We start from the raw sequence: 17,105 nt of genomic DNA on the forward strand, positions 1-17,105 counted from the left end.
CAACAACAAAAAAGGTGGTGAGTGGTCCCGAAGTTGATAGAGAACTTGGGTAAATACAATGGCACAATTACACTTGACATGTGGATGGACGATTTTCGAAACATAGGCATGGTGGGCATTTTGGTTTTTCTCCCTCTAAAAACATACAGAAATAATTCTAAATGACAAACTCGCTTTATTTAACACAGTGAGAAAGAATTAATAGCCCTTCTATTTAACATGAGCTTCTGAAAAACAGAGTCCTTCTTTGTTGATGTTGTAACAGTTTTCTTCCTGGGAAGGAGAGGACCAAAATGCAGCGTGGTTATTTATAAACATCTTTAATGAAAGATGAAAACGTGAACACTATACAAAATAAAAAAACAGTCTTAACTGGTGCAAAACACAGAGACAGGAACACTCACCCACCAAAATACTTAAAGAATATGGCTGCCAAAATATGGTTCCCAATCAGAGACAACGATAAACACCTGCCTCTGATCGAGAACCACTCCAGGCAACCATAGACTTACCTAGAACACTCAACTGAACACAACCCCATAGACTACAAACCCCTAGACAAAACAAGACACATAAATCACCCATGTCACACCCTGGCCTAACCAACAAACTAAAGAAAACACAGAATACTAAGGCCAGGGCGTGACAGATGTGAAGAAGAAACTGAATGAAAGAGAGTCCAGCGATGATCGTGAGAGGGAAAAGGTTTCCCATATTTCCAAGAGCTGAGCTATTTAATGTATTTATGAAATGTACTCGTTTTTTTTGACAAGTTAATATATTTGTTTAGGCTTGGTCTATTTAGTAAGCTATTTCACAGCATAAAGCTATATTTGACAGCATAAAGCTGAGTGACTCACTCATTGGTGGCTTTGGACCAAAATAAATATGTACCAACATTCTTTCTGATTGTCTTTTATAAAGAAACGTTTCGACCAAGTTAATCTGCTCATGTTATGTTTGTTCAATTATCTGTGACATTGTGGTTACAATGAAGAATGTATAGGAAAATAAATAAAATAGCTTGTCATTTTTCTTCATTACATTTTTTTGTACGATTTTATTTGATATTTTTAGACAATACAAACATACACATACAAACAACATCTACATCACACCTGCCCAGACCCACCTGCTCACACCCCCATCCCTCTCTGCCACTTGGCCTCAAACTGCCCCATTTTATTTCTCTCAATCGCCCACAAGATCTTTCAACATTTGGATAATAAAGCATTTAAAGGCTGACTGTAAGGGTTTTCCTCCTCTTCGTCTGAAGAGGAGGTGTAGCAAGGATCGGACCAGGATGCGGCGTGGTAAGTGTCCATGGATGTTTATCTAAAAACATAAACTGAACACTCAATGAATACAAACCAATAACCGTGAACAAAACCGAAACAGTACCGCGTGGCGAGCAAACACAGACACGGAAACAATCACCCACAAAACAACAGTGAAACCCAGGCTACCTAAGTATGATTCTCAATCAGAGACAATTACTGACACCTGCCTCTGATTGAGAAGCATACTAGGCCGAACACAGAAAACCAACCTAGAAACACAAAACATAGAATGCCCACCCAACTCATGTCCTGACCAACTAAAACAAACAAATAACACAAGACCTGGGGACACTGCCATTGGTTGATTTTCAGTTTTTAAGTATATACGTTTTTTTCAAGATGATTGATGAGAAAGGTATCGTCCAACCCATCTCACTGCACCCTTACAGTATATGCCATGTCTTGAAATATACACATTTCCATACTTCTGACAGACACATTTCTAACTACACCCATCACGTTTGGACTTTAGAACATTCCCAGAAGGCATGGATTATTATAACCTCATACAAAATGAACATTTAAGCCATTACATTTTTTGTTGACCAAATTCAACATGCTCTCATTGACCTCCATACAAAAACACCTTGCTTGGTGGGTGAAACAACGCTACCTACTGGAGGGAGACAGATGTTCCGCCAAGTTGGGCCTCTCAATTCCTCTTCCTCTCTGCACATACAAAAAAAGAAATAAAAACATCAAGCATTTTGTTTACCTTTTTGTTCACTATTTAGTGAAGGACATTGTAAGTTTGCACATTCAAAAGAAGAACATTTGGAAATATAAGAAGCCAGGAAGTGATATCACACTGACCTCTCCCCTCTCTTTAGTTATAATGTTTTTAAAGGTTTATAATACGCAAAGTGCAATGTAAGTCAAAAACATTGTAAATTACCTTGTAAGCTAATAAGTCTTTCATGATTTTTATGATGATTTGGTAACGTTTATTAACTGAGTTGGAAAAGGTGTTGACATTAGGCTACCAGTGACACCAAGCTAGCTAGGTACATTAGTGAATGATGGGGAAATGCTAGCAAGCTAGTTTTTGCCACCCTGTGTTTCTACTAAATAAAATAGTTCTTTGAGTCTGAAATGGGGAATTGAATTTGAATAGTTTGAATGTGAATCTTTGTCAAATTTATTAAAGAAAAGTCCAACTGAAAAATGTTCTCCTCTCTCCTTATTTCTCTGCAAAGGTTGTTACATCAAAACTACAAAGTAATACACATCTCACTTCACTTTACATTAGGTTGCTTGCTCCTGGGTAAGTACATAGCCTTGGGAAGTATGAAAAATCCGTATAAAAAAAAATATGAATACTTTGTTTTATAATTTTTTTCACAAAGTAGTACACTGGGGCTTTAATATTCCAGTATTAGTGGACCAATATAGTCATCTGCAATGCCAGCGCAGGCAAAAGGATTTTCAGCCCATCTTATACCTAATGTTCTCCTTTGTCCTACTTTCTCCTGGTCAGCCTATTGTCTGAAAATGTTGTTACACTGTAACAACATAGTAATTATAAAGGTACCCAATTGGGTTTCACTTTACATTAAGTTGCTTGATATTGTTGTTACCTGGTCCTAGCCTATTTATCAACCCTGGCATTACATGTGGATTCAATGATAGCGGAACCTTGTAGTTACATGTAACAAGGTCAGATTTTGGTTTCAGTTATTGACATGGTAATTGACAGGTGACTTTCAAACATGTAATTACAAAACATTACTTACATAGTGAAATAAGAAAATGTGTAGTAACATCAGTAGTTACACATGTGGATAAACCTTCACCAGTTGTGTAATAACAGATTCCTCAACATTCCTATTTTTATTTAATTACATAGTAAAATCTATGTAACTACTAAATGAACACAATTATTACTGTATTAGTTACATAGTAATGGGGACAACTTAATGTAAAGTGTTACCATCCTTTCTCTCTTCTTCTCCTTCCCTCCTCTCTTGGACACAGCCTTTATCTGTGGCCTCAATATCTCTCATCTGTCTGTCCATCTCTCTCCATTCTGCTCTCTCACTTAGCAACTGTCTCTGTCATGGTTCTCAATTGTTGTTGTGTTGCTCAAATGTCCATTGATCTGCACTTTTTCCTTTCATTACCTTCACGTAATTGAAAATAAATCCATGCGCGCTCTCTTCATCAAAAAGTTATCTGTCACTCGTCACATCGGTCCAAATGACAGAGCGATGCAATGGAGCAATTGAGTATTTAATTAGAGTTTGATCATTAATTAAAAGAGCCACTTCACGTGGCACAGGAGTCACAAACACTGATTGTGTAATTGCTGTTTTTCCAAATTCTCACAAGTGTTTCAAATGTATTTCATGGTGTGGCTTAATCAGAACCCTCTTCTGAATTATTAAACAAAGAAATTAGGGGGTTTACGTGCTTTTTGTATAACGGGAGAGAAACATTGGATTGGGCCCAATCATAAATGTAAAATTGTTATAAGTGCAAGTGATATGGTAAATGACCAATATTGCACAAGTTTCATCTGTAGGATCCACACTCAAAAAATGATTTCTCAAAGTAATTATATACTATATTATTAATTTAGAGCAGTGGGCAACACCAGTCCTCATAGGCCTGATATGTGTCACATTTTTCTCCATCAGCAGCTGATTAATCAAATTGCATTCTAAACTGAAGATCATCATTAGGTGATTATTGGAGTCAGGTGTGTTAGCTGGGGCTGGGGCAGAACTGTGACACCAATCAGGCCCTCAAGGACTGGAATTGCCCACCCCTGATTTAGAGGCAACAAGAGCAAAGACAAATGTTTTTGTTATACCATTTTCAGTATGTATTGATTACTGCTTGAGTACCATTACATTACTGCCGTAATTATTTTCTTTGTTGTTTCCACAATTCTACTCTGCATTAGCCATCTTACAACACTGCAGTTGATGCGTGAGACGTATTTCAAAATTAACACCACAGCCAGAAAAACTGTTTCTCAATCTCCCAGAATATATTAAGCTCAACTAACCCTACACACCGGCACTCCAAACTGCATCTGGGTTAAAGAAAATCAACATTTGAAAGTTGCAGCAATTTATGGCAGCATCTGCTGCTCCGCCAGATGGTTAAATCATGTTTTGCTAATTTCCAAAGCGTCAGCGTGTCTGCTTCCCCAATCTTTCCTCGGGCAGTTTTGAAGACAGTATCGTTGCTCTGATGACTGCCAGAGGAAATTATTTCCACAATCAGCTTTCAGAGCGGTGTGTGGTGTGTTTTTTGGATAGGTAAAGTCAAATACTGGATAAATCAGCATCAACAACCCACCTTGCAAACTATTTTACCCAATCAATGTCTTTGAGGAGTTGTGATCACTTGACTTGATAAACAATATGAATAAAATGTTCAATAACATCATTAGAGAGGACAGATAATATACCTGGGGTTAAAATATGGCAATGGACTACAGTTTGCATACCATGCCATGTCATCAGATTTGTTTTCTTCTTCCACAAATCCTGCCATGCCAATCTGTTACATTGTCTTCCCCTGAAGACATGGTCTGCTTTTGCCTCAGTCCCTTGTTATATTTTGTCATGGATGGCGTTTTCATAATTGGGCCTGGGAGAACAATCCTTTCCCATTATGTCCATGCAATCCCACTTCGGGTCCTTTTAGTAGCATCCTGGGACCCATCACCTGTGTCACTGAAGTGCAGTGTAATGACCGGGTCCCCAGGGGCCTCCTGGTGCTTAACCAAAAATCACTATCAGCTCAGAGAAGAGAAAGAGAGAGCTAGGGAGAGAGAGAGAGAAAGAGAGAGAGAGATAGAGAATAATAGTAAAGGTTGGGAGATTGAGAGAGAGAGAGAGAGAGAGAGAGAGAGAGAGAGGAGGGGGGGGGGAGCTGTCTGTGTCTGTGTGCCTGCCGTGGGGATAAATGCCACGTCTTTACGGCGGATCAATGATAGGGGGGTCTAGTGTGAACTGGAAAGGCTCCCTCCCGGCAGTGTGAACTGTGGAAAGTGTTTGCTTTTAGAGACGACAGGGAAATTAGACCTCTTAGTCAACACAACAGCTATGTGAGGGAAGGCAGCAAGGCCACATACTGACACCGTACTATTGTCCTAATTGCTATCATAACTATCATCAGGAGCTAAAAGAATGGCTCGAGCACTAAAGGATAATGGCACTTAAAGCTAAACATAATTAACATATTCATCTGAATAGGACAGATTATGGCCATGAAGTGGTGTTGTAAATCAAAGGCCAAAGTCAATGAGGGAAAATTATATTTTTAACTGATAATGTTTAGTTTTCGAAAAAAGCTGAAGGAGGGGTTTGACTGTCAATGGCATCGACAGCACCCTAGCCTCTTGATTGCTCTCCCCGTGTAATTTGGACTCTTCCTTTTTCCACTTTTTTTAATCAGAGCAAGGGAGTGCTCGCTTTACATGTGGCCTTCACCTTCTCTCCTGTGTTCCCTTTGATCTGGCCCTACTCATGTTGTGTCCCAAATTGCACCCTATTTTCTTTATAGTGCACTACATTTGACCAGGGTCAATAGGGCTCTAGGGACAAATTCACTATTTAGGGAATAGGCTGCAATTTGGGATGGACATCAGACGTTTCCTCCCATTGATGTGTCAGTTATGTGACTGCACTCCTCCATACTGAAATACATCATCGTCCGCCAAAACCCTCTCCTATCTAAGTCACGGCATTGATCTAAGTCGAGTCTAATTAATCTTAATGGATCCATCGCCTTTATAGAGGTTATACCTATACCTAGGTTATACATTGTTTGCCTTAATTGACCAGCTTTTGTCTTCAGCTTCTTCCGCTATTCATTCCCACTTGGCTTGGGGTCGTTCGTCTGACACTTGATCTCAGGTCTTAATGGTTTTCTGGGATTGAATGTATTCTGTGCCTCCTTTCTCTCTCTCTCTAACACCCCAGGGGAGGAAAATTGGTTTCCTCAGGGATCTTATGTACAGTATATTAGTATCCCCCGAAGAATCAAATCCCCTCTCAAAAATAAAATATGATTATATGTGCTTCCGGTAACACTTTCCATTAAAGTCAAATCAAATCAAAGGTTATTTGTCGTGTACACAGATTATAATATGTTAAAGGAGATGCAACAAAATGCTATTGTGTCACGCCTTGGTCTTAGTATTTTGTGTTTTCGTTAATTAGTTAGTCAGGCCAGGGTGTGACATGGGTTTATGTTGTTGTATTTTCATGTAATCGTCATTTGTTTTCATTAAAAAACTTGAGTAACCAACACGCTGCATTTCGGTCCGACTTTCTTGCGACAAACGAAGAACGCCGTTACAGAATCACCCACCACACACGGACCGAGCAGCGTGTTAACAGGCAAGAGCCACAGGAGAGACAACAGAAGCAGCTTCAGTGGGAGAGGCTGCACCACTTGGAGAATTGGACATGGGAGGAAGAACTGGACGGAAAAGGACCCTGGGCTCAGCCTGGTGAATATCGCCGCCCCAAGGAGGAACTAGAGGCGGCTAAAGCGGAGAGGCGCTGGTATGAGGAGGCAGCACGGCGACGTGGATGGAAGCCCGGGAATCAGCCCCAAAAATTTCTTGGGGGGGGGCTTTCAGGGAGTATGGCTACGCCAGGTAGGAGACCTGCGCAAACTCCCTGTGCTTACAGGGGGGCTAGAGAGACCGGGCAGGCACCGTGTTATGCAGTGTTATGCAGTGGTGCGCACGGTGTCCCCAGTGCGGGTGCATAGCCCGGTGCGGTATATTTCAGCTCCGCGTATCGGCCGGGCTAGATTGAGCGTCGAGCCAAATGCCATGAAGCCGGCTCTACGCATCTGGTCCCCAGTGCGTCTCCTTGGGCCGGCTTACATGGCACCAGCCTTGCGCTTGGTGTCTCTGGTTCACCTACATAGCCCAGTGCGGGCTATTCCACCTTGCCGCACTGGCAGGGTGACCGAGAGTATTCAACCTGGTAAGGTTGGGCAGGCTCGGTGCTCAAGAGCTCCAGTGCGCCTGCACGGTCCGGTCTATCCAGTACCACCTCCACACCCCAGCCCTCCGGTAGCAGCTCCCCGCACCAGGCTTCCTGTGCGTGTCTTCGGCCCAATACCACCAGTGCCAGCACCACGCATCAGGCCTACAGTGCGCCTCGCCTCTCCTGCGCTGTCGGAGACTTTCTCCTCTCCAGCGCTGCCGGAGCCTCCTGCCTGTTCGGAGGAGCCTGAGCTGCCAGTCTGCATGGAGCATCCAGAGCTGCCAGTCTGCATGGAGCAGCTAGAGCTGCCAGTCTGCATGGAGCAGCCAGAGCTGTCAGTCTGCTTGGAGCAGCCAGAGCTGCCAGTCTGCATGGAGCTGCCAGTCTGCATGGAGCTGCCAGTCTGCAAGGAGCTGCCAGTCTGCAAGGAGCTGCCAGTCTGCATAGAGTTGCCAGTCTGCATGGAGTTGCCAGTCTGCATGGAGTTGCCAGTCTGCATGGAGTTGCCAGTCTGCAAGGAGCTGCCAGTCTGCAAGGAGCTGCCAGTCTGCAAGGAGCTGCCAGAGCTGTTAGGCTGCATGGAGCAGCCAGAGCTGTCAGTTTGCAAGAAGCCGCCAGAGCTGTCAATCTGCATGGAGCAGCCAGAGCCGCCAGTCAGCATGGAACAGCCAGAGCCGTCAGTCAGCATGAAGCAGCCAGAGCCGTCAGTCTGCCAGGATCTGCCAGTCAGCCAGACTCTTCCAGATCTGCCAGTCAGCCAGACTCTTCCAGATCTGCCAGTCAGCCAGACTCTTCCAGATCTGCCAGTCAGCCAGACTCTTCCAGATCTGCCAGTCAGCCAGACTCTTCCATATCTGCCAGTCAGCCAGATTCTTCCAGATCTGCCAGTCAGCCAGACTCTTCCAGATCTGCCAGTCAGCCAGACTCTTCCAGATCTGCCAGTCAGCCAGACTCTTCCATATCTGCCAGTCAGCCAGATTCTTCCAGATCTGCCAGTCAGCCAGACTCTTGCAGATCTGCCAGTCAGCCAGACTCTTCCAGATCCGCTAGTCAACCAGACTCTTCCAGATCCGCGAGTCAACCAGACTCTTCCAGATCCGCCAGTCAGCCAGGATCTGCCAGAACTGCCAGCCAGCCAGGATCTGCCGGATTCAACTGCCTGGTTGGGCTTCCTCTCAGTCTTGGGCTTCCTTTCAGTGCTGGGCTTCCTCTCAGTGCTGGGCTTCCTCTGTCCCGAGCTGCCCCTCTGCCCCGAGCTGCCCCTCAGTCCAGTGGGGTTCTGGGTGAGGACTACTAGGCCATGGTCGGCGGCGAGGGTGGATTATCCCAGGATGCGTAGGGGAGGAACTATGACATTAATGGAGTGGGGTCCACGTCCCGAGCCGGAACCGCCACCATGGACAGACGCCCACCCGGACCCTCCCTATGGTTTTGAGGTGCGTCCGGGAGTCCGCACCTTAGGGGGGGGGGGTTCTATCACGCCCTGGTCTTAGTATTTTGTGTTTTCGTTAATTAGTTAGTCAGGCCAGGGTGTGACATGGGTTTATGTTGTATTATTTCGTAGTGGGGTTTTTTAGTTATTGGGATTGCGGTTGAGTAGGGGTGTTGCATAGGTTTGGCTGCCTGAGGCGGTTCTCAATCAGAGTCAGGTGATTCTCGTTGTCTCTGATTGGGAACCGTATTTAGGTAGCCTGGGTTTCACTTTGTATTTCGTGGGTGATTGTTCCTGTCTCTGTGTAGTTTCACCAGATAGGCTGTATTTAGGTTTCACGTTCCGTTTTGTTGTTTTGTATTTGTCTCAGTATTTTCATGTAATCTTCATTTGTTTTCATTAAAAAACATGAGTAACCAACACGCTGCATTTCGGTCCGACTTTCTTGCGACAAACGAAGAACGCCGTTACATTTTGTTCCTAGCTCCAGCAGTGCAGTAAATGTCTAACAGTACAATACTAATACACAAATAATGCCAAGGAAAAAAGAAAAGGACAAAAAAAGAAGAAGCAACAAGAGATTAAGAAATGTCAGAACGAGCTGTCCCGGATATAAATTTGTGGTGTGTAAAGACACTATGGACAATATGTAAACAGGAACAATATATGTACATTAGAAGTTATAGGAGGAGATATACATACACTATACTGTATATACAAAATTATGTGACACCCTTTCAAATTAGTGGATTGTCTGTCCTTGGTTGCAACGTCAGCACAAGAACTGTTCGTCGGGAGCTTCATGAAATGGATTTCCATGGCCGAGTAGATACACCATGTGCCATGCCAAACGTCGGCTGGAGTGGTGTAAAGCTTGGACTCTGGAGTAGTGGAAACTCATTCTCTGGAGTGATGAATCATGCTTCACCATCGGACAGACGAATCTGGGTTTGGCAGATACCAGGAGAACACTCCCTGCCCCCATGCATAGTGCCAACTGTAAAGTTTGGTGAGGGAGGAATAATGGTCTGGGGCTGTTTTTCATGGTTCGGGCGAGGCTCCTTAGTTCCAGTGAAGGGGAATCTTAACGCTACAGCATACAATGACATTCTAGATGATTCTGTGCTTCCAACTTTGCGGCAACAGTTTGAGGGAGGCCCTTTCCTATTTCTGCATGACAATGCCCCTATGTAGAAAGCGAGGTCCATACAAAAATAGTGTATTGAGATCGGTGTGGAAGAACCTGACTGGCCTAAACAGAGCCCTGACCTCAACCCTATCAAACAACTTTGGTGATTAATTCTAGCTCCAACTGCGAGCCACTCCTAATCACCCAACCTCACTAATGCTCTTATGGCTGAATGGAAGCAAGTCCCCACAACATTGTTCCAACATCTGGAGGAAAGCCTTCCCAGAAGAGTGGAGGCTGTTATAGCTGCAAAGGGGGGACCAACTCCATATTAGTGCCCATGATTTTGGAATGAGATGTTGGATGAGCAGGTGTCCACATACCTTTGGTCATGTTATAAATATTATATATACTGTATATTTTTTTAAGATTTTTTTTATTTCACCTTTATTTAACCAGGTAGGCAAGTTGAGAACAAGTTCTCATTTACATTTGCGACCTGGCCAAGATAAAGCAAAGCAGTTTGACACGAACAACAACACAGAGTTACACATGGAGTAAAACAAACATACAGTCAACAATACATTAGAAAAATGAGTCTATATACAATGTCTGCAAATGAGGTGAGATAAGGGAGGTAAAGGCAAAAAAAGGCCATGGTGGCGAAGTAAATAAAATATAGCAAATAAAAAATTAAAAAATAAACACTGGAATGGTTTATTTGCAAAGTAGAGATAGAAATAATGGGGGTGCAAAGGAGCAAATTAAATAAATAAATACAGTAGGGGAAGCGGTAGTTGTTTGGGCTAAATTATAGATGGGCTATGTACAGGTGCAGTAATCTGTGAGCTGCTCTGACAGCTTAAAGCTAGTGAGGGGGATAAGTGTTTCCAGTTTCAGAGATTTTTGCAGTTCGTTCCAGTCATTGACAGCAGAGAACTGGAAGGCGAGGCGGCCAAAGTAAGAATTGGTTTTGGGGGTAACCAGAGAGATATACCTGCTGGAGTGCGTGCTACAGGTGGGTGCTGCTATGGTGACTAGTGAGGTGAGATAAGGGGGGACTTTACCTAGCAGGGTCTTGTAGATGACCTGGAGCCAGTGGGTTTGGCGACGAGTATGAAGCGAGGGCCAGCCAACGAGAGCGTACAGGTCGCAATGGTGGGTAGTATATGGGGCTTTGGTGACAAAACGAATGGAACTGTGATAGACTGCATCCAATTTATTGAGTAGGGTATTGGAGGCTATTTTGTAAATGACGTCGCCGAAGTCAAGGATCGGTAGGATGGTCAGTTTTACAAGGGTATGTTTGGCAGCATGCGTGAAGTAGGCTTTGTTGCGAAATAGGAAGCCAATTCTAGATTGAACTTTGGATTGGAGATGTTTAATGTGAGTCTGGAAGGAGAGTTTACAGTCTAACCAGACACCTAGGTATTTGTAGTTGTCCACATATTCTAAGACAGAACCGTCCAGAGTAGTGATGTTGGACGGGCGATCGGTTGAAGAGCATGCATTTAGTTTTACTTGTATTTAAGAGCAATTGGAGGCCACGGAAGGAGAGTTGTATGTATAGGATGAGGGGATGAGATAGGGTTTAGAAAGGGTTTATACCTTAATGTAAAGTGTAACCCACATGCTTCATGAGAGGTTAATGTAAAAAAAAATACAGTTTCTTGCATTTAATCAATTTCCTATGAGGGAAAACTGCTTCAAAATGTGGTTTTCTTTTGTTATGTATCTTATTAATAACAGAGGTTAGCACAATGTTCAGGTCCCCTTGGTGAATGTATTGAGAATGATCAACCAGCATTAACTTACAAAATCAGTAATGCCATTAACCATGAAATAGCTAATGAAATTCTAATGCTCTGGTCAAGACATATAGTACATGAGTACACTCCCTACCTGCTTCTTCTGGTCTCCTTACCTCTTAAAGTCTTTCAGTATGCTCCTCCCTCCTTCCCTTCATTCACCAGAGCATGTATTCCTTTTCCTGTTTACCGGTCCTGGAAAATAAGGGAGGGATGTTACAGCTTGACTTTGAACAGTGTTTTTTTAGTTGTGTTTTTATTTATTTATTATTTCACTTTTATTTAACCAGGTAGGCTAGTTGAGAACAAGTTCTCATTTGCAACTGCGACCTGGCCAAGATAAAGCGTAGCAATTCGACACATACAACAACACAGAGTTACACATGGAATAAACAAAACATACAGCCAATAATACAGTAGAAGAAAATAAAATAAAAAAGTATATATACAGTGAGTGCAAATGAGGTAAGTTAAGGAAATAAATAGGCCATGGTGGCAAAGTAATTACAATATAGCAATTAAACACTGGAATGGTAGAATGTGCAGAAGATGAATGTGCAGGTAGAGATACTGGGGTGCAATGGAGCAAAATAAATAAATACCAGTATGGGGATGAGGTTAGTAGATAGATGGGCTGTTTACAGATGGGCTATGTACAGGTGCAGTGATCTGTAAGTGTTATGCCCTGACCTTCTTTATATATTTTGGTTAGGTCAGGGTGTGACATGGGTGATATGTGTGTTTTTGTCTCATCTAGGTTTTTTGTAGGTCTAGGTGTGTGTCTCTAGTCTAGGCATATTGTAGGTCTATGGTGGTCTGAATTGGTTCCCAATCATAGGCAGCTGTTTATTGTTGACTCTGATTGGGGAACCTATTTAGGTTGCCATTTTCCAGTTTGGGTTCGTGGGTTATTGTCTATGTGATGCTGCATGTTTGCACTCAGTATTTATAGAGGTCACGGTCGTTTTGATATTTTGTTTGTTTGTTTGTTTGTTTGTTTGTTTGTTTGTTTGTTTGTTTGTTTGTTTGTTTGTTTGTTTAGTGTACTTCGTGTTTGTTTTCATCTATCATTAAAAGGATGTATTCACATCATGCTGCGCTTTGGTCTCCTCACTACGACGATCGTGACAGTAAGCTGCTCTGACATCTGGTGCTTAAAGCTAGTGAGGGAGATGTGAGTCTCCAGCTTCAGAGATTTTTGCAATTAGTTCCAGTCATGGGCAGCAGAGAACTGGAAGGAAAGACGACCAAAGGAGGAATTGGCTTTGGGGGTGGGGTGACCAATGAGATATACCTGCTGGAGCGCGTGCTACGAGTGGGTGCTGCTATGGTGACCAGTGAGCTGAGATAAGGCGGGGCTTTACCTAGCAGAGACTTGTAGATAACCTGTAGCCAGTGGATTTGGCGACGAGTATGAAGCGAGGGCCAACCAACGAGTGCGTACAGGTCGTTTTCTGAGAGAGCTTTCTGCATTTTCTTTCTGTAGTTGCTGCTGTTTTACCTCTCTGTTGTTTCTGTTCTTCATCCATCAGCCCTCCATTGACAGCTCAAATGAACATTGTCAGTTTTGTGGATTTGTTCTTTCAACTCCTCTTGCGGTTCAATCGTTTGAATCCATCGCCTGAGTATCAACACACAGAATTCCCAAAGAAAGAAATAATAATTGCAGTTAGTGTATCACCTCTAACATTGTGTTATTTTTGTTATGTAACACAGTCATACATAAGAATAGGAATCCCCACAACATCATACATTTAGACTACAGACTCATTACAGGCTAAAAGAGGCCATATTATTTTCAATTCAGTGGATCCGATACAAAATGTACTTGCTTTGCTAAAAACAATATCCGATCTGTTTAGGGTGATATTATTTCCTAATAAAATGGTCTATTAGATATTACATATCGCTCATTTGTTTTTCAACTGGGTTCTAGTAGCTATTACGGCAGACACTGGACTCGACACAATTGGCGATGGGAGAATTGAATCCCCTCGAGGGCTGACAGTTGCTCAGTTTATGTGCTGGAGGACAGATTAACGCTCCATTTGTTTATTTGAGGAAGAAAAAACAAGAAAGTCCACCGCCCCCTTTCTTCTCTCCTCCTCCAAAGATAACTGTAGGTGGCCAGAGAAAGTAATTAGCTACTATACGTGCATCTTTACCGTGCTAAAGATGTATAATCGTATAAGGAGGGGAAAGCAACAATAACACAGCCCACATCAAATATATCATTGTGATGAGTGTGTGTGTGTGTATGTATGTGTGTGTGTGTGTGTGTGTGTGTGTGTGTGTGTGTGTGTGTGTGTGTGAGTGTGTGTGCGCGTGTGTGTGATCTCCATTATAATTGTGCGTGTTCTCTGTTCTCCTGAAAGGAATAACAAGCTCATTCTGAAAAACCAATTGTTGCTTTAATTGTGTTTCTGTAAACTAGTGGGCATTGCAACCCATATCCCTGGATAATTGGAAAACCTAGCGTGTGGGCACACATAATGAAGGGGTGTGTGTGTGAGTGTGTGTGTGTGTGTGTGTGTGTGTGTGTGTGTGTGTGTGTGTGTGTGTGTGTGTGTGTGTGTGTGTGTGTGTGTGTGTGTGTGTGTGTGTGTGTGTGTGTGTGTGTGTGTGCGTGTATGTGCGGGAGTAACAATGTGTGTTCTTGTGTTCCAGGCTACCCACGTTATGACATCGTGGGAGACCACAGCAAGGGTGAATACCACCTCTTAATTCAGAGAACTGAAATGCAGGATGACGCCTTCTTCGAGTGCCAGGCCATCCAGGCAGCTATCAGAACACGCCCCGCCCGACTAACTGTGCTCGGTAAGGATCAGCTAGAATACTATTTGGTTACATTCAAGATCACTAAATCATTGTGTATACAGTATGTCTGCAAGGTCCAGGTAAATGGGAAGGCGTATCAGAATAAGTGAGTGTTGAGAGAACATCCCGTTCAAGGCCACGTAACACTTGCAAAACAGTGTCAAACTGTTTCAAAGCAGGTAGAAAGAGTAGTAGATCTGGGGAACCTGAAGAGTTGACATTTTAGATGACTTCGGCCTGCGTCCCAAATGGCACCTATGTAGTGCACTACTTTGACCAGAGCCCCTTGAACAGGGCGTCAGGTAGCCTAACGGTTAGAGAGGCAAGCCAGCAGCCAGTTCAAATCCAGGATCCAATGGGAGAAATCTGGCGGGAAGTGAGCCAGTGGCGATTCTAGACCATTTCAACTGGGGGCCAAGCTGGGGCCAGTTGTACTGTTAGAGGGGCCAGTTACATTAGACGTTATTGTTGTCATCGTTTTCTTCACTGCAGGCATTAGTAGGCAAAATACCATGTTCATAATCATCATCGTTGCCACTGTCTAATAACGGATGTTAAAAAAAGAACGATAGCAAAAATTATATATGTAAAAAATATTTCATACTCCACATTTAGGGGGGTCACAAGGGGATCCAACATTGTTGTCACAGGGGCACTGCCCCCCCCCCCCCCCCGGTCTTTCGAATGGGTTGGGTTAAATTTCGGTTGGACTTTGTGTACAATCGACCAATAAAGCGATTTTAATAGTGCCTGGTTAAAAGTAGTGCACTATATAACGAATAGGGTGCCATTTCAAATGCACACGTAAAGTGAGCGAGAGGAAGGGATAGAGAGAAGAAAATGAGGAGAGCTGGGAGTACTGTAATATTGAAATAGCTCAGTAATCATTTGAAAGGCGGAGGAAACTGAATATGAATCGGCTAGAGATCAATCATTGATGCATCCTCAAATCAGGCTTAATGAGGTGATGCCAAATCCCCCCAATCTGTTTTCCATCAGCCATCATTTGGGGTGGGATCGATGGAACCCTTCGATGCAAACCCTTTGGGGCCTTGGGCAGATGCAAGGAAGGAGCACCCTAATTAGCATTATCGATTCATCCTCCCTTGTTTAAAGCATGATATATTCCAGAGGTATTAGTTCATTATTCCCCCCCTTAGTGGATGCATTTTTGCCCACTAATTTAAAGTTGGTTACTTTGTGTGGAGTATGAAGTAGTCGATCAAAGGCAGGGAGAGGAGAGAGTTAAGATGCTGGCAATTCAGCTCCAATAGAATTATTAATTATAGATAAGGGCACCATTTTGTTATTGTGGGGGGAGGGTTCAGATTTTTAGGGCAAAAGAGACAAATCATCATCCTCCCCATGGCCTAGCCATTAGCATGACACTTAATCCCAGACATATCGGCATCGTTTGGAAAAAAGTTGCATACAAAGCCACCAGCGGGACAGATGAGAGAGGTAATAAATGTATGGATGCTGTCATGGTCAATCCCCGCCTGTCACTTCCCCTTCGGTGGAGACGGTTGGAGACTCAGAGGCAGCCAACCACCGGCCTCACTCCAACGCTTGACAGCCTTGCCGTGTTGTGCTCTCATAACCAGAGTGGATGCCTGCCCGTACACCGACTGGCCCCGGCTCACAAGCATCTGTTGATGTCAGGGATTTTATTAAAACATTTTCAGACTGCAGCTTTTATGCTTTGTGTGATGTTGAGGATATGTGTTAGACATAATTTGGGATTCCTCTTTGGACCCCGTTCTTTGAACATAGCTTCCATAGTTGAAACATTTGTGTTTATACATTGCAATACATTGCAATATCCTCCCAATACAATGTCCCAAAAGTGCAAAAGTGTTCAGTGTTCATGCACCCCATACACAAGTTTTAGCTGCTGCATTAGACAAGGCAGTGCCATTTCCGTAATAGCCTGACCTTACTTTCCTCCCTCATAAGGAAAGCATTCGATTTGCCGACACACAATAATATCCCAACACACTGCAGCCTGCCTGGGCCTAAACTACAGATAAACCCAGGGGCTGTCATTAACACAGACTCCACGCAATATCGCTGGGATGAAAATGCCCTCCACCAGTGACATTTGAACTTTGAACCCCATCTAAGAGTGGCAGGGTAATCCAAGTGGCCTTGTGGCGGTGGTTCTGTTGAATAAGGCATGAGATAGTGCAGGTACAAGATCCAAAGGGGCCCTTGAGGCTAATTAGATCCCTAGAAATCCCCCCAGCCATGCAGGGGAGCCACAGCCGTCTGTCACCTAGCTAAGGGGGGATAGCACGGCACTAGCAGAGGTCAGGGCTGCTTTAAATGGGCTTTGGAGATAACCGCAGGTATTAATCTCAGACATGCATGACTGCCAATTGAGCAACAACAATGCACGAGAGTTGCCTCAATCAGATGATGTCTTCTGTTGACAAAGATGCTTTCTGAGAATGAAAAGTGAAATATGCCTTTCAAAATGTGTTAGGCTAGGTTCATATCTAACAACTGAGACGAGATGGTTTCATGGAGTTTTAGATCATTAGTTTACTTAATCTGATCAGTCTAGTTTTAGAACGTTTCGTGTCGGCTGCTTGAGTTTCCAAGATTCATCAATTAAAA

At 43.4% G+C, this 17,105-nt stretch overlaps 1 protein-coding gene across 2 annotated transcripts in view; it reads left to right on the plus strand.

The window, feature by feature from the left end:
- Positions 1-17,105, plus strand: part of LOC135550924 (kin of IRRE-like protein 3) — a 267,107-nt gene that overhangs the window by 143,254 nt on the left and 106,748 nt on the right. For both annotated transcript variants that reach the window (XM_064982166.1, XM_064982167.1), the window contains one exon: positions 14,337-14,486. In XM_064982166.1, coding sequence (XP_064838238.1) covers positions 14,337-14,486 — 150 coding nt within the window. The remainder of the gene's footprint in view (positions 1-14,336; positions 14,487-17,105) is intronic.

Source organism: Oncorhynchus masou, chromosome 12, assembly GCF_036934945.1.
Source record: "Oncorhynchus masou masou isolate Uvic2021 chromosome 12, UVic_Omas_1.1, whole genome shotgun sequence".
In the NCBI taxonomy this organism is placed as follows: domain Eukaryota; kingdom Metazoa; phylum Chordata; class Actinopteri; order Salmoniformes; family Salmonidae; genus Oncorhynchus; species Oncorhynchus masou.